The sequence below is a fragment of the Lycium ferocissimum genome, chromosome 9 (assembly GCF_029784015.1).
Source record: "Lycium ferocissimum isolate CSIRO_LF1 chromosome 9, AGI_CSIRO_Lferr_CH_V1, whole genome shotgun sequence".
NCBI classification, from domain to species: domain Eukaryota; kingdom Viridiplantae; phylum Streptophyta; class Magnoliopsida; order Solanales; family Solanaceae; genus Lycium; species Lycium ferocissimum.
The window spans coordinates 40,138,528-40,160,143 of NC_081350.1; the positions used below are offsets into that span (position 1 = coordinate 40,138,528).

Sequence of the window (21,616 nt, forward strand, 5' to 3'; positions counted from 1 at the left end):
AAATTCAACATGAATAAAAAAAATAGTTAATACAAATTAATGAGTAATTACGGAACATACCTTAGATTAGAGAAGAAAGAAAGATTTCTTGTAAAAGGGTGGTGTAAATTTTGAGATAATTGGTAGTGTAGGGGGTTTATTTGTGAGAATTAGGGCAACCAAATATTTAATTTTCTCACTTTTTTCACCACTGAAGTTTGTTAAAAGTATTTTTTGGTACTTTGGTTTCTATTTAAATTTTTATGGTCCTTTGTTGTTTTTATATCGGGAGAACTGCCCCCGGAAACTCTTTGATAAATTAAAATTTTTGGGACGGAAGTTTTGGGAAATTTTTTTCGATATAAATTTTTAAATCTCTCCGCCCAAAAAAAATCATCCCCTTTTTTTTACAAATTTAAAAAAAAAAACTTTTAAAATTTTTGGGACCCAAAAAAACCCTTTAGATATTTGGTGGTACAAAAAATCCAAAAAGTTAAATTTTTTTAAATATCAAAAGGGGAAAATTTTTTTTGGACAATAAAAAAAAAGGAGGATAATCTTTTTGGGACAGAGATAGGGGTATCAGGGGGCGGTTTTAATTTTTTAAAAACTTTCCATCCCTTTTTTCGGTTATTTTTTTTATTCAAAATTAGATTTTAACTCCCTTATTTTTTTTCCCGAACTCGGTTTTAATTTCTTATTTTAATTTTAAAGTGTCCCCAAAAAATGCACCTTTATTAAAATGTGCCAAAAATCTCAAAACCTCGTCCCCAAAATAAAAAATTTATTTAATATTTAAGAAAAACTATTAAAAAACACAAAGTAATTAAAGAAATGTGTTATTCAATCAAAAAACCCATGTGTCACCGAGAACCCCCTGATGCCCAAGGAGAAAAATTTCCCAAAATCTTTTTAAGGCATCCGTTTGGGAAATTTAAAAAGGGCTTAAAAGTTCGGAGACGTTTTTTAAAAAATTATTTTAATCCCAAAGGGTTAAATTTTCATAAACATTATTAGTATGGGAATATTTGAAGGGGGGGAAAAAGGAAAAACCCCAAAATGGTTAGAAAATTTTTAAAAAAAGGTGGGGCAAAATGGTCATTTCGAAAATTCAAGAAAATTCAAAAAGGGCCATTTGGATTGAAAAAAAAGAATGGAAAAAAGGATGACTAAAATAATAATCATTTTTTAAAAAAAAAAAATATTGAAGGAAAACTCTAGAAAAAAATAAAAGGAAAGAAAAAAAATCGAGAAGGATGCCCCTCAACATCAAAATGAATGTATATATATGTAATTCTATTAAAAAAAAGGGAAAAAAAAAAGATAAGGTGAGGGACAGGCATTCCCCCTTCCCCCAATTTTTTCCCTTTAATTTCCCTTTTTTCCAAAAATTATTTTTGAGATATTCCCCAAATTTTAAAACCCTCACAACGGTAGCTCAAGCAAGAGAATCTCCGTTGTTGAAAAATCATCACTAGCTAAGTTGGAAGGTTGTGAAAAAAGGAAAAAAATAATGGTGTTTTATGTGTTATAAAGGTTGTAGTATTTTTGAGACGCTAAAAAAAAGGAAATTCAGAAATATAGTAAGTTGGAATTGAGCCCCAATGTGGAATTTGGCTTAAATGTTTGTTGTTTATGTTTATGGGGAATTAAGGTCTAGTTAGTTTTTGGGTGATCGGGGTAGGGGAAGAATGAAGGGAATCTCCATATGTATATATTTTGTTTGGGTATTTGTGTGTGTATGGTGTAAAAAATATAAACCCAATTTATGTAAGAATTTTGATATTTGTGGTTGGTAATGGGGAAAGGGACAAAAATCTAAATTTTGGGGTTTTGGGGGTGGGAAAGGGGGTTTTTTTAAGGAATAACAAATTTTTTTTTAAAGGTAATTTTTTTTATTTTGTAATTATGTAATGAAAATGAAAGGTTTTGGGTAGATAAGTTGGCGGGTTTTTTAAGCAATGGGTTCATATTGAAAGATTTCTTTATTTACATGAATGTTTAAATATGGTAGTTGATAAATTTTGGAGGAAAGAATTGTCGGCCTTTCTTGAAGGAACATTTGGGGAAAGGGTTTGGTTTTTCGTTGGTTATTTAATATTGATAATTTTAAGTGTTCGAACTTTTTAAAGGTTTTTGGGATTGTTATTTGGGTATCGATCGTTGGCATTAGTTCGAACTTATTTGTTAAAAGCATTGAATAGGAAACGACTTGTCTTGTTGGATTGTTGTTGATTTTTGGGGGGTTAATTTCCCGACTTTTATTTTTGGGGCTTATTCTGGGGTGGTGATTTACGGGGGGGGGTCAAAATTTACGGAAAAAATTCAAAATTGGAATTTTAACCTTGGAATTAACGGAAAAGACCAAATCGATTTTGCGAAGGGCGGTTGGAGAAAGGGAAGCGAAAAAATATTAAGGCTTCCTTTTCTTCTTTTTGCATTCTTGATGTACAGGGATTCGACCTCGGGGGTCAAATCGAAATCCAATTGAAATTTTTTACATTATTCGTGAATTAATTTAGTTTCCTTTAGCAGAAAAGGGTTAAACGTCTAAACCCGGAAAAAGAAAGGAAAAGTTTTAAATTTTAAAATTGGACATAATGACCCATTTTTTGGTCCGTTTCCTATTTTGGTGGGCCCCCTGAACTAAAGGTGTACTATTTGCCTTTTTTTGTTAAAAAAAAGGGGGAATTTTGGACTAATGATTTGAGTTTTCTATAAAATTTTTAACCCCCGATGGGTATTCGTTAACTATTCGATATAGATCGATAAAAAGTTTGATATGAATATTGATATAAGGCAAAAGCAAATGTTAAAAAAAAAAATCCATTAATATCAAAAATAAGATATATATAACATTGATAAAGTAAGTTGATAAACCTCCAAAAACTTAATGTTCTCTAAAGACCTCGGATCGCTTGGGTGAAGGGTTTCCCTATGTTAAATTTTATAACTTGAGCCTTAGAACAGACTTTTCCCAATCTTGATTTTAATAAACGTAGTATTATGGTCGATTTCATATGCTAGTTTCCCTACCTTTTGTCCCTCAAAGTATCTTTCCAGATCCGGGGAAGCCCAAAACCTTTTGTCGTCGCTACCCCATTGAGTCCGGGGGAAAATGTTCTTCCCCCATTTTCCCCTTTTTACCGGGTCCTACGCGGCGGACACGTTATTCATTGATTAGTGAAATTTTGTGGGGGGGGTGGGGAAGCGCTATTATTATTCCAACCCGCGAGGGGGGGGGGAAAGTTATGCTATTTACGGTTATGATTTTATCTACCGGCCTTTAAAAAAGGGCCACCCGTTTTTAAAATATGACATCGATTCCTTCATGATCTTGGTCCCCCCGGGGGCGGACCGCTACACTATAATTTATGATTTTGACAGTTCCTTCCCCTGCAATGTCTTTCGAACCCCTCGTTCTCTGCCGGTATGGTACGATTTTTATTTCGATTTCCGTTATATGATATTCCCCCTAAAAGGGTTCTACCCCCGTTCGACTCCCGAACTTACGTTTGGGGTATTGTTATATATGATTTCCCCAAAGCGATTTTCCCCTCCAAACCTGGAAAACCCGCCTTTTTTCCCCCTTTAGACCTCAGTCACATGAATGCAAATTAAACATTTAAATTATTTTAGTTGACCCTTTATTTTACAATACATACAATATAAACGGTATATTATGAATTGTGTCCCCGAAAGGTATGTATACGATACTTTCAGTTATATATTTATACTTACTTGATAGTTAAGTGTTTTAGGTTATAGTTTTGTTTGTTGTATTGCATATACGTACTGTTGCATATTCCGTCGCGACCCGAAATAATAGGGAACGCGTTTCATCTGCATGCTGATCTTTCGGATAGTAGTGATTATGAAGATGTTCCGATGAATGTGGCTAAACTTTCTGAGATCTGCGAAGATCAAGTCATCTGATTTGATATTCACGGATCCCCGTACTAGAGACTTTCTGCGGACAGCATCGGGGTGTAGGATGCTCGGTTGGCAACTCCATCGAAGCCCGATATATTAATTGCGTTATGTATTAATTTTGTATAATTACGTATTTTGTCTAACTTGCAAACTTTAATATGTATTTCATAATTATTCGATTTATAGATTTTAAAAAATTATATGTGCTTGAAAAGTCCGTGGGTTCGCTTTGGCTCCGGATGTGGGGTCGAATGCCCATCACGTCCCATGAAATTTGGGCGTGACAACAACAATGTTGATCAATTGAGCCAAAAACAAACATGACATAAGCCACGTAAATCACAAGTTGAATTTGATACATATATCATTCAATTGGCAAAATTCTTTTTATATTTGAAACATAACTTATAAAATATATTTTATATATTCAATTTAACATATTTGTAATATATAAAATATGTTTCATACATGTAAAGCTATTCAGCTCGGTTCGGGATTTTTTGGGTTTTTTTAATAAATTAAAAAGACCACCCTAATTGTTCGGGATGGTTTTAAGCTTAAATAAAAAAAAATCACGGTTTTATTGAAAAAAAAAACTATAAATCGGTTCAGTATGATTAGGTTAGATCAGTTTTTCACATTTTTTTGACACCCATAGACAGAGGGAGTACTTATTAAGGAATGAGTTTCATTACTTTCGTGCTTGAATGGGGAATTTTAAGATTCATTGTCCAAAGAAAAAGAAATTTGGTAACTAACCAATATCCAATTAAATGTATTATGTTTTGTGTGGAATGAATGCAAGCAAGGAGGATTATAAGAGATTATTATATTATTGAATGGCTTATTAAGATTATTTTCTCACTATATATTTTTATGCTATCTCCGTTGTTTACTTCACCAAATGTTATTTTATTTTTGTACTTTCCTTTTATGACTTTTGCTTTATTTATGTTGGATGATTTATTAAATCAACAAAATTGTCATTGGGACCACCAATATAACCTTGCTATTAAAAAAATTATATTTTTATTTAAAATCTAACTTCTAACTTTTTTATATGCGAAGTCATTAATTATTATTTTATTATTGATTTGTTCTAAGAATTCCTTTTCAATTGATAATATAGCTAATCCATTCAATCTATCTTGAGACATTGTTGATCTTAGATAAAATTTTATCAATTTTAATTGAAAATCTTCTTACGACTAAGGCAACAATTTCATATATATATATATATATATATATATATATATATATATATATATATATATATATATATATATATATATATATATATATATATATATATATAATACATTTAAGGAAAAATAAGGCCCCACAATTATTGGCTTATAATTAGTCACCCCCGACTATCAATATATAAAAGTTAAGTACTTTGCATATGAATCAATCCAATAATTCTTTAGATTATGAGAACAACAAACTTCACTTGTAGAAAGTAAATTCCTTTATGACATTTAAGCTTTGTGAACTGATTAATTTGAGCTCACTATAACAATAGGTAAATCTTCATAGCAAGCTTGACATGATAATCTGAAAAATAGAAAAGTAACATGCTATAATTGGTTGAATTGATTGAATAGAGTTCTTTGATAATTATGCTAGTACGAGGTAACACATATTCCATAGTAGGAGGTAGCATGTATTTCGTAGATGCGTAAACTCTGCACACCAATGTTTAATTCTTTACACAATAACTCTTTTTTTTTTTTTGCTTTTACACAATAACTTAAATCCTTTGCTCAAACTTTTTTTTTTTGGGGGTTATTTCAATAGCAAAACTTGTGCGGGTCACTTGTTGCCTTGTTGGTATCACTAATAAATTTTCTGAAAAGGATAACTAAGTACAGGACAGGATAATTAGTTAATTACTCTTCATCGTCCAAAATACACACATACATTTGGAATCGCCGATTTTCGAGGCAAAATATCCCCGTAGAAGACCTTTGGATAAATTCATCATTTTTACTGTCTCTTGGATTACGTAGAATTTTCCTTCTTTGATACATTGAAATTTCTTCATGCATGCATGCATGCAGAATAAGTTTTGATTAATGCAAAAAATCATGCATTTTTTGTGCTGTGTAACCACCGTGGATGACAAAAACACGGTGGCTGTACGTCATCATCGTCCGTCCAAACCTTCCTCCAAACTACACAACACCTTAATTAGCAAAAACGAGAAAAATGTTGAAACATCCAGTGATGATAATTTGGGAAATGGAATATGTGGAATATTATACAAATGGGTACATTTTGGTAGAGGATGGAGGCCTCGTTGGTTTGTACTTCGTGATGGTGTGCTTTCCTACTATAAAATACATGGACATAATAAGATTGTGATTGTGATTGATTCTGAAATGGAAAAGGGTTTCAGAGTCATAGGGAAGAAATCATTTCGTTTCATCAATAACTACAAAAATTCTCATTCCAAATCCCTCCATCACAAACCATCAGGTGAAATCCACCTCAAGGTATCTAATTTTTAGATGATAATGTTCCTTTGATAACATATTATGGTTTCCGGATTGTTTTTCTTCCTTGTTCCACAAGAAAAATGATGGTTTTGGGAATACAAGATCAAAATATCTATAACCTCTGTCCCAATTATGTGACACAGTTGAAATTTCGAGAATCAACCAAGTTTTTATTTGACCGAAATTTTTTTATGACTTTTAAATATTTTAAGTTGTTGATTATTGTATATTTTATATTAGTACTTTTTTACATAGTTTTCAAATATATAAATTTTATTTCAAAAAATTTAAAACTTCTCTGTTGGAATTCAAAGTTTGAATCCCGAAATTTCAACCGTGTCGCAAAAATTGGGACAGAGAGAGTAATTTTTATCTTAATTCCAATATGAATCCTTAAATTATTAAAGAACGTACAAAACTTATATATTTAGAAAATGTATAGAAACCATGATGTTTGGCCTAGTGTTCAATGAAGTGGGTTGAGAATTATGAGGTCTCAGGTTTAAATCCTAGTAGAGACAAAAACGCTAGGTGATTTCTGCCAATCTATCCTAGCCTTGGCGGATATAGTTACCCGGTACCTGTTGCTAGTGGCAGGTGGCAGGTATCTCATGGAATTAGTCGAGGTGCACGCAAGCTAGCCCCGACACCACAGTTGTCCCAAAAAAACCAATGTATAAAAAAGATGCTACTCCCGGTGTTTCATTTTGTAGGTGTGTCATTATAGAGCCTAAGAAAGAAAGAATGAGTTTGACATATATGAAAATATCCTTAATTAGTAGTGCTATATATGTAGTGATGTTTATATGATCATTAAAACATGTTATTAAGGGTAAAATATATGGAAATATGTCATTCTTTTTTTAACAGACTAAAAGAGAAAGTGTGCCTCATAGAATGGAACAGAGGGTTTATAAGTCACATCTTTTTTCACTAAAACAATTTTAAAAAATTGTATGAGAAAATGGAATCATATGAAATAGTATAGAGGAAGTTTTGTTCATGGATTGGTGGATGAAACTTGTCTACCAAGATCATGTTTTTATTTGTGAGATTAATTTTAATTTTGGGTTGGATATTCTACTTAATACTACTGTCTATATAGGACTCATCAGTAATGGGAAGTTGCTCAGATGATAGGAGGTTCTTGATAATTACTGGGAAGAAGAAGCTGCAGTTGAGGGCAGATTCAAAAGAGGACAGGTTAATATGGTTGGAAGGATTGTTTGCAGCAAGGAAGACATATTTAACAAGTGATTTTGTTCATATGCCTAGAGTGAACAATAATTTCCATGTTGCAACTAGGGAAAGCAAGATGAAAGGTTATTCTCTATTACTTTATTTTGCTCTTTACTTGGTTTTCTCATGGCTTAAGTGCTGCTTCATACATTTAGCATAAGAATTGGTTTTGACATTTAAGTAATGATAAGCGAAAAATTGTTTCATAAGTTCTTTGCAACCATAAAATTATGGTCTTACTTTTGGTTCCTTTAAATTCAAGTTTCCTATGTTATTTCTAAAAGCGGATTTAGCCTTGTTTTCATGTTCACATTTTCCGTTTTGGAGTTTCACTTAGTTTAACTTGCTGCCTGTACTACATGGAGAAAGTTCTCTAACAATTTTGGTTTCTTCAAGTATTTCCAGGAGGAAATACAAGCGGATGGGTTGAAGAGCATTACAGGCAGGAGGAAACTGATGATGATGTTCACACTGATAACTTATATTTTGATGCTGAAGAAGTTCTTTCTTCTTGTTCCTTGAGAACCGCCGAGTCTTATGATGAAAGCTCATCTTCTGACTCTGAGAATGAGGATGTTCATCCATCTGAAGATGGTCTTAGTTCTTTTATGAGATTTGTTAAATGTGACTATCCTTACGTAGAGCGAAGAGAAAAATTGCCCGAACCAGTTGAGGAGGAGAAGGGAATAAACCTTTGGTCGATGATCAAAGATAACATTGGGAAGGATCTAACTAGAATTTGTCTTCCTGTGTACTTCAACGAACCCCTCTCTTCTTTGCAGAAATGTTTCGAAGATTTTGAGTACTCTTACCTTCTTGACCAAGCATATGAATGGGGGAGAACGGTGAGCATTTCGTTGAGAGTACAATGTGTTGTCTAGAGTAACGAGCTGTAATCTATATTCATAACAATGTTTTGCTAGGATAACCTGAAATACTTTCATGGATTGAAGAAAATAATATTATTAGATGACATATTAACATGAGTATTGACCTTAATCTTCTAACTTGTCCTAAGTTCGTCTACCAGTAATTTGAACAATTATTCTAGTGAAAAGATTTATTCCTTGGTGGCCTTCTATTTGTAGAAGCTAAACAAAGCCAGCTGATAACTTTCTCTTAAAAGGTTAATTAACCCTTAAGTAGGAGAAAATCAGCAAGTTATGAACTTTGTTTGGTTTCCTTTTACTGTAGAACTTGGTCCTTTTAAGTTCTCGCATCTATATTGGACTCAATATTTTCCACCTTGTCCATTTGAGATGTTGATTGCTTTGAACATTTTTTGTAGGGAAATAATCTTATGAGGATGCTTAATGTTGCAGCATTTGCTGTATCTGGATATGCTTGCACAGATGGTAGAAAATTCAAGCCATTTAATCCCTTATTGGGCGAGACATATGAAGCCAATTACCCAGACAAGGGACTGCGTTTCATCTCAGAGAAGGTACTCTTAGTAGCAGCACGAAATGGTTCCTTTTCCTCGTTGTACATATTATGTTCTGCTTCTGATCTCGTAGATTTTGACTACCTATTTTCATATGGAAAAAAAAAGAGCAAAATAAAAAAAAGAGGGAACTGTTTTCAATTCCAAACATGTATCCGAATCATTGAATTTCATTGTAAGAGTCCTTCTTTAGCTAAAGGCTATATGTCTCCGTGCTTAAATATCTAAGATGATGTGTGTATGGGACTAGGTTTTAAAATGCGGCTATCAAGTATAAAATGGAGCTAAATTACTAAGCCAAAATAGTGTTCTAAATTGTAGTGAAAAACCACCTTGTGTGTATTCCCTTATAGTTTCTGCAGTTAAAACAAAATATTACCATAAGTTTGTTTTTGTAATTTTTCTCCTTCCTCTTTTCTGCCTCCAGTTAGACCAAATGAGATACATCTTGCGAAGGGAAGAACTAGAGTGGGGAAGGAGGAATAAAGTGGGGAAGGAGGAATAAGGGACACACACAAGGTGAGAATAGAAACCTTGTGTTGATAAGATTTTGAGAATAGAACTGCATGGTGAACTAGTTAATTTAAGGAAGCTTCTTCGCACTGTCCAAAGAAATAGCATTGTATTCCTTTTGTTTTATGCATTGTCACATTCCAAGAGGGCATAGTTTTTTTAAGCTTTTTCTTAGGTTAACTATCATTTGTCCGAGTTCCTTGACCTAGTGAAGGTAAAGGTTTCATGAAACTAATGGCATAGTTTGATGGATCTCATGCTTTCTTTTCTCAAACGAAATGACATTAAAGTTCAATATAGTGTTCTTTTTTTCTTGTTCACATAGGTAAGTCATCACCCCTTGATTCTTGCATGCCACTGCGAAGGTCGTGGTTGGAAGATGTGGGGAGATACCAATTTAAAAAGTAAATTTTGGGGTCCATCAATTCAACTTGATCCAGTTGGTGTCCTTAACTTAGAGTTTGATGATGCAGAAGTATTCCAGTGGAGCAAGGTATGTGTATTATAATAAGTGATGACAAGCACTGCAACTCCTTGTATCATTCTTGCTGAACTGTTAAAACTCATACTATCAGGTAACCACTTCAATCTACAACCTCGTTTTAGGGAAACTCTATTGCGATCACTTTGGTACGATGCATATCCAAGGAAGCGGTGGCTACTCTTGCAAGCTTAAATTTAAGAAACAGTCCATTATTAATAGAAATCCACACCAGGTGAAGTACCTCCACATTGTCGATGTTAATATTCTTCGTGCCGGCTAATTAGTTCAATAAAATGTGCTCTTTTTTATCACTCTTGTTACTTTTTATGCTCCATAGATGAGACAACTTTATAGGCTCATTTCACAGGGCCGTGTTTTTTCTCTATTAACTAAACACACTTCTAGTTAAGGCAGATATTAAGATGTAATTTCTCGGAGGTTCCTTCAACTGGAACTAAAATTTTCCTCCTTCTACGTTTTCTTTCAAGAATTTTTCCATTCTTGAATATAATAAATCTGAACGATTCCAATATGCTATTACGTATCTTTCAAATTGTGGTCCAATCTCATGAATGCATATTGCTGTAGAATTGTGTTTATCGAGTTCAGTGTTCACTGCCTTTGGTTGTCTCATAATAATGTCTACTTTTAAAACTTTTTTACTTTTCTTTTGTTTATCAGTAACAAACCAAAAATTTCATCCATGGAGTCTACATATATTTCTTTAGACACATCAAATCCTAGTTTTAGCAGTTCTTGATCAGAACTGATCCTTTGATTTGGTTTGGCAGCTCTATGCTATGACTGTATTATGTTTTTCTAAGAGGATGATTAAAGCTTCACAAATAATCTGCATACTAAGATTTTGCATTGCAGGTACATGGACTTGTACAAGATAAAAGTGGGAAAACAGTGGCAACTATGTTTGGGAAATGGGATGAAAGTTTGCATTACTGTAATACTTCGATGGATTTAGGGCAAGATATGGAGTATTTGCTTTGGAAGCGGAGTAAACCATCAAATTTTGAAACGAAGTACAACTTTACAAGTTTCGCAGTCACCCTTAACGAGCTCTCTCCAGATCTTCAGGTACTGTAGTTGATAGTCCTCTCCATAACCAGTACTTCTGGTTTATGCAAAATCTATTTATAGTTATACTATTCTTTTGCATTATAATACATATGTTGCCATCAATTGCTGTTAACAGGAAAAGTTGCCTCCGACTGATTCAAGGCTTAGACCAGATCAAAGATTTCTTGAAAATGGAGAATATGAAACTGCTAACTCAGAAAAGTTACGACTAGAACAGAGGCAGCGTCAGGTAATGCAGCTAGTTTCATGAATTTATACACAAATTATTAAATTAGATGGTTCCTCTTTGTGTGCTTTATTCGTAGCTGAGTGAGAGCGATAATCTCCTATACATGGAAAACCAAAATTTTGCGCGTACTGATAATATAAAAAGGAAGGACATAAAACTAAAGCAATGAACTGTCAACAACAACAAATTACACCTCAGTCTCAAACAAGTTAGGGTTGGCTATATGAATCCTCATTTCTCCATTTAAACTGAACTCGTGTCATCAACATTAAAGTTGTCATCATTAGAGGAAACTTTTGATATCTGTGATTATCAAAATTTAGACAAGTTTCCTATAAAAAAGAGAACAAGAAAAAAGAACAGCAATGCAAATACTCTAGTTATTCGACTGCCATCCTAAGGATTTAGGAATGTCATTTCAGTAGTTTGGTTGGAGTAACAAGTTAGTTCCATTTTCTCAGTAAAAACCCAATCAAGGTACCTTTATCCCACAATAGTTATGAAGTCTTGGTAGATGAAACAGTTAAGATTATTGGTATTTACAGCTCAAAATATTTGCCATTACATCATACTGAAGTTTCATAAAAGTTTGCATAACAAGTATTGTCATGCAGGCATCAAAGATGCAGGAAAAAGGCTGGAAACCAAGGTGGTTTACAAAGCCAAAAGGTAGTGATACATATCAGTATAGAGGAGGATATTGGGAAGCTAGAGAAACTTGTAAATGGGAATCCTGTCCACATATTTTTGGTGAAGTTTCTGAAGAGATTTGACTCTTTTACCCCGTTTTGCAATTTTTAAGCAGTAATGGACAGGCAAAAGGGGATATGGAATAAGATGTTAAAAATAAAGTACAGAATGTAAATAGACATAGACTTAGGCAAAATGTAAATGGATAGAGTCATATAGTGTTGGAGGTGGTTGGAGGCAAATAACACTAGGTGATTTCTTCCCATTTGTTCAAGCCTTAGTGGATAGAGTTATCCGGTACCTGTATTGTTGAAAGATAGCAGGTACTCCGTGGAATTAGTCAAGATGCATGCAAGTTGGCTCGGACACCATGGTCATCTAAAAAAAAAAAAAAAGAGCATGTTTGGCCTTTTACTTGTACTATATTCTTCTGTAGAAAGTTTCTTTTATTCTTCTTTTTAGGTTTTCCAAGTCCACCCTACTGAATATGCCCCAAATCTTCCTTGAAATTCAAGGAACCATTGTTCTGTTCTATAGCTCGAAACTATTTACTTCAGATCATAAGATGTCAGGATGTGCAACTTTTATTTTCTATTGTACAAACTTTACTACTACTCAAAAACATTATTTTCTAGTGACTCTTGAGTCTTGAGTACTCTTGATTAGCACTTGCCAACGTTACTTTTATCTTAACTCTTGAATACTTGATTTTAGAAATTTTACAGTTTGATACTTGACAAGGTGCATATGTCATCAAGAGTACATTAAGAAATCTTGAATCTGCCTCTGGTAAGCTTGGAAACGAAAGTAGTTTTTATTTTGGATAGAATGGGAGTTCATATACAAATATACAAATTTATCCATGGATGTATAATACAGAGAACATGAAGGTCATACCCCTCAATTCAAATTGAATTTCTGTTAGTAGAATATGTTTTGAAAACTTGTGCACTTAATCCAGTTCCAAATTTCCATTGTCATATTCAATAAATCTTGACTGATTTCAATACAAGAACTTGGTTTAATACAAGTGACATAGATCTATAGATCCTTGGGCACATTAGCGGATGAGATCTCATCATTACATATGGGACAAATCTGCAAATAAATAAATAAATCTGTAAGTATGAACATCAAGAAATAGAAAAGAGTAAATGAGAACACTTGGCAATTAATTACCTTCTTTATCTGAAGCCATGTTTTTATACAATCTGAATGGTAGTGATGATCACATGGAAGTGCTACTAGCTTCTCTCCTTCTTCATATTCCAATTGACACACCACACACCTATATATTTATCCAAAAAAGTCAAATTTTCAATGTTTAATAATTATTCAGTTTAATGACCAAGAGGTCACAGCACACAATGAAAACCAGAGTGTCACGAATTTAAGTCTTCTTAATAATCAGGTCTTATATATCCTATTGATTGTGTGTGTGTGTGTGTGTGTGTGGGGGGGGGGGGGGGGGAAACTAAAATGATTATGAGGGGTTGAAATTTTTTTTTTTTTTTTTTTGGTCGAATCTTTAATTTTCGACTACTTACTTGTCAATAAGTGTCTTGGAATTATTGGATTGAAATGTAGAAGAATGCAAGGATTTGCTTATTTCTGCTTCAGATAATCCTCTGTTCTCTACTCCAACAAATTCTCCTAAAGCAATTAATTCCTGTGAAAAAACCATGCACTTTAGTAAATGTCATGTAGTTCTTGAAAAATACATAAATTAAATAAAAAGTACTCCTACCTCGTAAGATAATTCATCTGGATCAACATCATCTTCCTCCATATCCTGTACAAGGAGAAAATCCATTGTTATTTCATGATAATTTATGATACCTATGTGTGTGTGTGTGTTGTATAGATCAAATATATGGAAATACACAAATTAGCGAATATGTGTGCTCTAGAGAGAGACCTCGTCGTCATCTTCGTACCCATCGTCGTAGAACTCGAATTCAAAATCTGCAAAAAGAAATTTATCAAAAGGGAAAACGATGATAACTATTTATTACTTCTTATGTTTAACGTAAAATTGAGTATATAAAAATTTGAGAAAATAGGTTGAGTATACTTTATTTTGAGCTGAAAAATATAATAGTATACGCTATAGTACTAATTAAGATAATGGAGGGGGGAAAATTGAATTTTCTTTTCATTTCCCTTCTCATGGGGTTTCTTGAATCATTTCTTCAAATGGAAAAAAAAGTTAGTACTCCTTCTATTTCAATTTCTGTGAACTTATTACTATTTGGGAGTCTATGAGATGGTTCTTTGACCACGTTTTTCTTATATTTTTTCTAAATTATTTGAATTATAAATGATCATGACTTATGATTTTTTTATGTAGTTTCTAAATATATAAATTTTATTTTTACAAAATTGAAAAATCTATGTCAAAATTTACGGTCAAAGTTATAAATTTGACCCTCATGCTCTTTAAAGGTTTACATAAATTGAAACGGAAGGAGTATTAGATTACCTTGAACCTCACTTCCTAGAAATTCTTCATCAGAGGCAGTTATTTCCTCATCTTCACTTTCACTTTCAATCATCGACAACATAATACGAACCCTATCCTGAAAAAGCCATATTCATTCCCATGCATGTTAGTGTAAATCAATTAGCTAGAATCCTCACACAACTACAACAACAATAACGTAACCCAGTGTGATCCCACAAGTGATCGTTTGGGGAGGGTGGGTGTAAGCAGACCTTACCCTTACCTATAAGGTAGAGAGGTTGTTCCCGATAGACCCTAGATTCAAGAAAAATATTTTTTAATAGAAGAAAAAGAAAAACTAAAATCATGCAACCAGTGGCGGGGATTGATACCATTTCGTCTAAAAATTACACAGAATATATAGATAGGCTTATCTTCTTTATATATATTAAATCTCGTAAATTATATGTTGATTCTCTTTAGTGAAATATTGGCTCAGCCACCACATGCAACAAGATTGAAATTTTAAACAAAAGATTGGAGTACGTAGCAAAAAAGGTACCTCATCTATTTGGCTAAGAGGTGTTCTTCGAGTCGTTGGATTCCTCTGTTCTTCATCAGCCATAATAATGTATTTTTTAAAATTCTGGAAATTTGGATGACTAAAATAATGGCTTGAATTGGGTGTTATAATGAGAAAGAAGGCAAAGAAGAACAACAATGAAGGAATTTTTGGGTTAACTTAAAGCTTAAGAAACTTTCATGCAAAGCAAAGAAATCCAAAAGCATTTCCATGCAATTTTCTAAGATTCCAATGTTCTTTCTTCTTGTTTTCAAGGTTGTCTTTGTGCTAGCTACTTCACATCGATAAAGAAGCTATCTGGTTGGAGTAATTAATAGTAACAAGTTTCATTTATCTAATACTTTTCCCAAAGAGCAAGCTCCCAATAAGTTCATATACATTATTAGCTATATATTGAGAGTGGTGGACTATATATAATTCTGAAGAAAAATTATAGAAATATCTGATAAGGAGCGTTTCTGCTTAAATGAATCTTTTGCGGCGTGAATTTAAATTAATCGAATCAATGATTTTCGGATATCAGATTATTATACCAACAGACAGAATAAAGAATTCTGCCGGTTTTCTTCAAGTGAAGTCCCATTACTTTTTGTCTTTAATTAATTTTGCTCTTACATGTAAATGGAAAAGAAGAAAAAAGGGACGAGAAACGGATATTATATACCATCAGGGCATATTGGTATGTGGCAAAGGTATATCTATAGTAACACTAAAGTCTTTATCATTTTATCTTACTTGGATCATCTTGACATAATCACGTTATAATAGTCTTTAAAAACATTTAGATTGATAATGATAGTACTCCCGTAGATTCTTTTTCACGTAATTTTTTTCTTTTAGTTCATTAAAAAGAAGGTTGCTTTAGATATCACATTTTCCGCATCGACAGTGTATTTGTCACCCTTATCTATAATTACTAGATGTTGATGCCCGTGCGAATAGGCCTAATATGAGCTAACGACAAACATAATATTAGTATGACAACATTTTCGTTCGAAGAAGTACATATAGAAAATTATTTGATTTCATTTCATCTCAAAGTTTTTGTTCCGTTGAAATTTTTACATTCTACTGGTCCTAACCAAAACTTTAATAGTATAATTTAATAAAGTAACACAACTTATTATTTTTTAATTATGAGAACATTCATTTCTTAAGTTGTAAAGCACTAAGAATCTAACATTCTATCTGGTTTTTTTACTATCGCTTATTGCTATAAATTTATTAGGTTTGCAAAGATATATATTTGCTTCTTAGATTGAATTGTATTTTATACAACAACCGTGAGTCATTATACATTATTCTCCTGAAGATCAATCATTTCTTAATTACCATTCACAAAAAAAAATTAGAAAGTTCAAGCATAATTCAAATGCGTAATTTATCTCGGACAGACAGCGAGAAAAGTTGGTAGCATGATACAATGTTTGCTTCCGTTCTTCTTTCATAATTACAATGATATATTGTTAATAAGTACTTTTATCATTTATATCAATTTAGTGAAAATATTATCGTGTAGTCTCACATCATAAATGTATTTTCCTTAAAATTTAATTTAAATTCCACTAAAGTTTATGTTATATAGTTACACATCAAATTAATTTTTTGACCCATATATTTTTCTTTTATTTCAAAATTTGTTCTTATTAATGTTAATTGGTTATATAATTTCTGAAATTGCAATTATTTTATTCATTATTTTTGTCAGCTTTTTAAATAAAAATTCGCTTGAATCTTTTACTTATATTACTAATAAGTTGTATGTTCAAAACATGATTAATATAACACTGTGGTTTGTGCTCCGTATCCAAAAATTTATTATATTAATGTTTGCTACGAATACAAAGTTTGCAAAAATTTATTAATACTTTTTAAAAGAGAAGACTTGTTTAAAAGGAAACTATTTTCCCCTCTTTGAGACAAAACAATCGCAACATTTAAGCATCAGTTGATAACTTGAATTTTAATTCAATTAATTTAAATTAAAGGTGTAAAATATTCTATTGTTAATGTATGTAAATTGGACCTAAACAATACTTATTATTTTTTTATCAAATTTTGATTTGGATAATTCTAAAATTTAATCAAATTTACATTAGTTCAAATTATTAAATTAATTTTACATGTTTAAAACGAAACAAAGTAAAAATTTGATTTTCTATTTAAACGAAGAACTACTATTTTTTAATTTTTGGTGAATATTCTTGGTTTAGCTCATTTTATTTATCATGTTGTCTTTTGCATGTTTTTTTTTAAGAAAACGTCAATTAGAATTATAATTTGGTTAATCTCTTTTCACATTTATTAGAGTAAGAATAAAAATGAAAAAGTAATTAAATTCTATCTTATTTTAAAATATAAATATTTTAAGTATATTTATTTTAGTAAACATAACAAATAAATGACATGGCGGAATAGTAAATACAACAGTTAAATATCTAGATTAGATTTCAGGCTAATATAAGAAAAGAAAAGAAATTGTATGGTTTGGTTACTTAACCTTTTGAAGAAAAACAATAATATGGGGTTCATGTTTTTTGTTGTATAATGATTTCATTTGCTCCCACTAATGGGTTGATACGCATGTGGCAATGAATCCACCATTATTAACTTAATGGGGATACTTTGGAATTACATGAATATTATTTGCTTTTTTAATATAGGGTTCACTTTTCTTTTTTTTTTTACATGAGTTGGAGGTGGACGACGAAACCACCCCCAAACTCACGTTTCTATAATAGTTAAAAATATGCTTTTACATCTATAATTATTTTAATCTAAAATTAATAAAAACGTAAATATATTCTTGTGCTACACGATGTAACGGTTGTCACGTGCCTGACATGTTTAGTTAATGGATCATTTAACGAACATTCTAATAATGTGACTCTTACGTGCGGTGACATTCTAAAAATAAAGTGCAGAAAATTAATTGAATTTTAGTAGTTCCAAAAAGAAACCAAGATGATTGAAATGGTTTCAAACAGTTTGTGATGACTCGTCCATTGTTAAATATATTGCTTATATATGGAATAAGATTATAAGAACGTCAAATCAGGCGGGTTAAGCAAAATTTGAGCGGATCAAAATGGATCGATTAATAAATAGTAGGAAATTTTTACTTGAGATGAAATCAAATGAGTCAAAATAGGCTAAGCAATGAATTGGACCAATCTGTCCAACTCTCACAAAGTTTTACTTTAATTTTTTTAATCTTTTCTGATAATTTGTTTATACCTAATAATTTTTTTCTTTTGCTATGAATATACTCCCTCCATTTTAATTTATGTGAACCTTTTTGGAGTACGAGGTCAAACTTTATAACTTTAACCTTAAATTTTGGCATAGATTTTTCAAGTTTGTAAACATAAAATTTATATATTTAGAAACAATATTAAAAGTACTATAAGTCATGATAATTTATAATTCAAATAATTTAGAAAAAATATAAGGAAAACGTGATCAAAGAATCACCTCGTAGACTTTCCAAATAGTAAAGGGTTCACATAAATTGAAATAGAGGGAGTATATAATATATCAAAAACAATTTTTTTACGATATTTTGACAAGATTTTTTATGGGTAAATTTGGACTATATTTCCGCCCAACTTTTAAAGGAGCGAATTGGGAGGGTCAAAATAGTTGAGTTAATGAATGAGCAGATCAATAACCCGTCTAAACTTTAGGTGGCCATATTTTTATATGGACTAATTTTACCACTTCTAATCTGAAAGTATGAAAGGTATCCTTCATTTTCATTAGATTTGCAAATGATTCGTTATGGTTGATATAACAAATAGTACTATGTATATATAGTTTTTTTTTTTTTTTAAAATCAACCATCCAATCTGTTGAGAGTGGATGTCTTTTTTCATTATAATCAAATCAAAGATGTACAAAAAGAGGAGGAAATCCTCCCTATATCTACCTACTTAGTATGAAACAAGAAGGTGGTGGGGTTGAAGATGGAAGACTATACACGCCATGTTATATATGGCAGTGACAACAGTGATACATAAATGCAGAAAAAGTAGGGGTTTGATCTGTGAATATCTGTTGTGAAAACGATTGATATATTATCTTTGCATGTTTATTTTTTTCACTTTGTGAGGTTGAAGTTTAAGTTGAATTGTTTCCCGAAATGTGTAATTTTTGTTAACTTTCAGCAAGTACCTTGAATCGCGTTTATTTGACTAAAGAGTCAACAAAATCAGGTTATTGGGAAAAGCAGCTAATAACACCTCTCCCAAGAAGCCACAATAAACGAATGTCGAGCTTGAAAACTGTATTTTCGGGTAAGGTGGTGTTTAGTTATAGTCTCGAGAAAACCAAAAACAAAAAAGGAGTAAATAAAATACATAAGCAGCAGAGTCGGGCCCTCTCTCTTAAAATAGTTATACTCGATACTACTAGTAATATACTCTCAAAGCATTTTAAATACAATTCTTGTTAGCCTTTATGTTAAAAGATTATACATATAGACAGTTGTAAATAAGGCTACATTAATATTAGTGAATAAAAATTTGTGCTAGCAGCTTATTGAATGTGCAAATCTGCATCAACTGAAGGGTAAACAAAGGAAAGAAAATAAGACGAGTTTGCTTGTGCAAATGTAGCTAAACTGGGAACTGGACTTTTGGGGCAATAGTGAAGTGTAAAGTGAAAAAGGAGAAGTGGGGTTTTAGAGGCCATCTTGTTTTGTTTGGAAGTTGTGTGTCGTGGGGTGGGGGTTTTTTTTTTTTTTTGGGTGGGGGTGGGGGTGGTTTGTGGTGTGGGGACACTTAAAAGATTTAAGGGATTAAAAAAAAGATTTAAGCTACAAATCCTTGCTAAGTATATTTATTTTACTCTATTAATATAATTTAACTGATTATAATGAGTTTTCGTTCCATTTTTCAGGTTAATATAACAGGTTTAATATAAAGAGTTATCTATTTTTGTACTTAATTTCACTTGATTGTGTAAAAAATTGGCATATTATTTGTGTACAAAACTTAAATTTTTTAAAAGTTTAACTTAATTTTTGTGTTTACACTGCCCTGATAGCGACATGATCTTTATCAAGGGACCATTATTGGTGTGTGTGTTCGTGTGTGTGATTTTTGGGAAAGTGACTGCGGATGAAATCTTACCCGTCCCTCTAGCCTTTTATCAAGTCACATAAAAGATAATTACGCATAATGTTTATAATAAGTGACATTAATAACTTGAAAAATAAAATAAAAATATCCTAGCTAGCTGCTTCAAAAAGTTAAATTTCAAAAAGAATTGCATGGAATTGAGTGAGGTGAAGGGGTAGACGGGTGGATAGGTGGTTTTTCTCTCTTTTTTTTTTTTTTTTTTTTTTACTACATGGCAACTAATTTCAAGCCAAAGCCCAAGAGTGTACACACAATAACCCCTTTGTTATTTAATGTTTCATTTGCTCAGAGCCTCAGACTCATTATTTTAGTGAGTTAAGGCAAACAGTGAAAGATAATAGACATACACATACATAAAGGTCAAAAAGTCCTCGATGTCCTAAGCCTCTTCTTTATCCTCCGATTTTAGCACTCTTTACTACAGATTTTTGTGTCTTTTATTTTTTCAGCCTTTTAAAAGCATATATATATATATATATATATGCACTTGCAAAATGCACAACGAAATCAAAACTTTTCCAAGTTCTTGAAGATGAGTTTCAAAAATAATTTTTTCTTGATCTTCTCCTTATAATTATTCAATTTATTTTTTGATGGTGGTGCATGGAATTGAGTCAAGCAAGACAAAAAGGGGGATGTTCTTTATGATGATGAAGGTTCATGTAGATTTTGATTTTTCAGCTACCAAGAAGATATTTGGAAAAATAATGCAAATCCAAATGGCTGGCTTTTTCCTCTCCATTGTGGATTTTAAAGTTCACATTTTGTTCTTTGTACTCATTTTTCTCCTTTGTTGTGTTATTGATTCTTGATTGTGGTGGTTGGCGGTGGTTTGTGGTGGTGATATTGGCGTAGCTGGCTCAATCTTCTCTCACGGAACTAATATGTATAATAATCTTCATTTTATCTAGTGAAAATTACACGGTAAATGTGATTATTTTGCAGCAGCATTATATTTTCTTATTAATTATGTCCTTGTTCAATGATATTCTCATACTCTCCAAAAGTACAAAAAAACAAAAGAAAATTATCAATTCTTTACTACGAGAGAACATGAAATTAGCTATGAAATTATCAATTGTTTACTGCTTGTAAAGCGGCAAGATCCTGAATTTTTCCAGATTTGATTCCTTCTTCCAAAGCTTCTCCCATTCGGACAACTTCTGTGAATTTCTGTCCCATCATACCTATCATTTTCTCATAAAATATGCCAGCCTGGCATTCAATGAAGGTAGCGGTCATTTCTCTGTCATTCATCGGGGGTTGAACCCTGGCTGCTTCTGACCTCCAACGCAGTGCATACTCGCGGAACGACTCAGTGGACTTCTTGGTTAACTTAGTCATA

At 32.1% G+C, this 21,616-nt stretch overlaps 3 protein-coding genes across 6 annotated transcripts in view; 2 read left to right on the forward strand and 1 right to left on the reverse strand.

Moving 5' to 3' along the window:
- Positions 1 to 21,616, forward strand: part of LOC132031909 (uncharacterized) — a 63,079-nt gene that overhangs the window by 18,931 nt on the left and 22,532 nt on the right.
- Positions 5,913 to 12,745, forward strand: LOC132030756 (oxysterol-binding protein-related protein 1B-like). Its single transcript, XM_059420494.1, has 9 exons — positions 5,913 to 6,410; positions 7,519 to 7,735; positions 8,058 to 8,497; positions 8,941 to 9,096; positions 9,935 to 10,102; positions 10,185 to 10,325; positions 10,970 to 11,182; positions 11,301 to 11,414; positions 12,029 to 12,745. Exons 1-9 carry the CDS (start codon positions 5,991 to 5,993, stop codon positions 12,185 to 12,187), a joined length of 2,028 nt encoding a protein of 675 aa, XP_059276477.1. The 5' UTR covers positions 5,913 to 5,990; the 3' UTR covers positions 12,188 to 12,745.
- LOC132030758 (E3 ubiquitin ligase BIG BROTHER-related) overlaps positions 12,895 to 21,616 on the reverse strand; it is a 38,793-nt gene continuing 30,071 nt past the window's right edge. Inside the window, exons 2-8 of one of the 4 annotated variants that reach the window (XM_059420496.1) lie at positions 15,110 to 15,185; positions 14,587 to 14,683; positions 14,023 to 14,069; positions 13,852 to 13,896; positions 13,652 to 13,773; positions 13,284 to 13,392; positions 12,895 to 13,202 (exon numbers count right to left, since the gene is read on the reverse strand). In XM_059420496.1, the coding sequence (XP_059276479.1) occupies positions 13,146 to 13,202; positions 13,284 to 13,392; positions 13,652 to 13,773; positions 13,852 to 13,896; positions 14,023 to 14,069; positions 14,587 to 14,683; positions 15,110 to 15,172 (540 nt within the window). In that variant the 5' untranslated portion in view covers positions 15,173 to 15,185 and the 3' untranslated portion in view covers positions 12,895 to 13,145. The other 3 variants (XM_059420495.1, XM_059420497.1, XM_059420498.1) reach the window with 3 other exon arrangements.

Bases quoted from the DNA above. Each gene is read 5' to 3' on its own strand.
- LOC132030756 (XM_059420494.1), top strand. From the start codon at position 5,991: ATGCAAAAAATCATGCATTTTTTGTGCTGTGTAACCACCGTGGATGAC. The intron at 10,103-10,184 runs GTATGTGTATTA...TCATACTATCAG, and splicing joins AAGTATTCCAGTGGAGCAAG to GTAACCACTTCAATCTACAA. The intron at 11,183-11,300 runs GTACTGTAGTTG...TGCTGTTAACAG, and splicing joins AGCTCTCTCCAGATCTTCAG to GAAAAGTTGCCTCCGACTGA.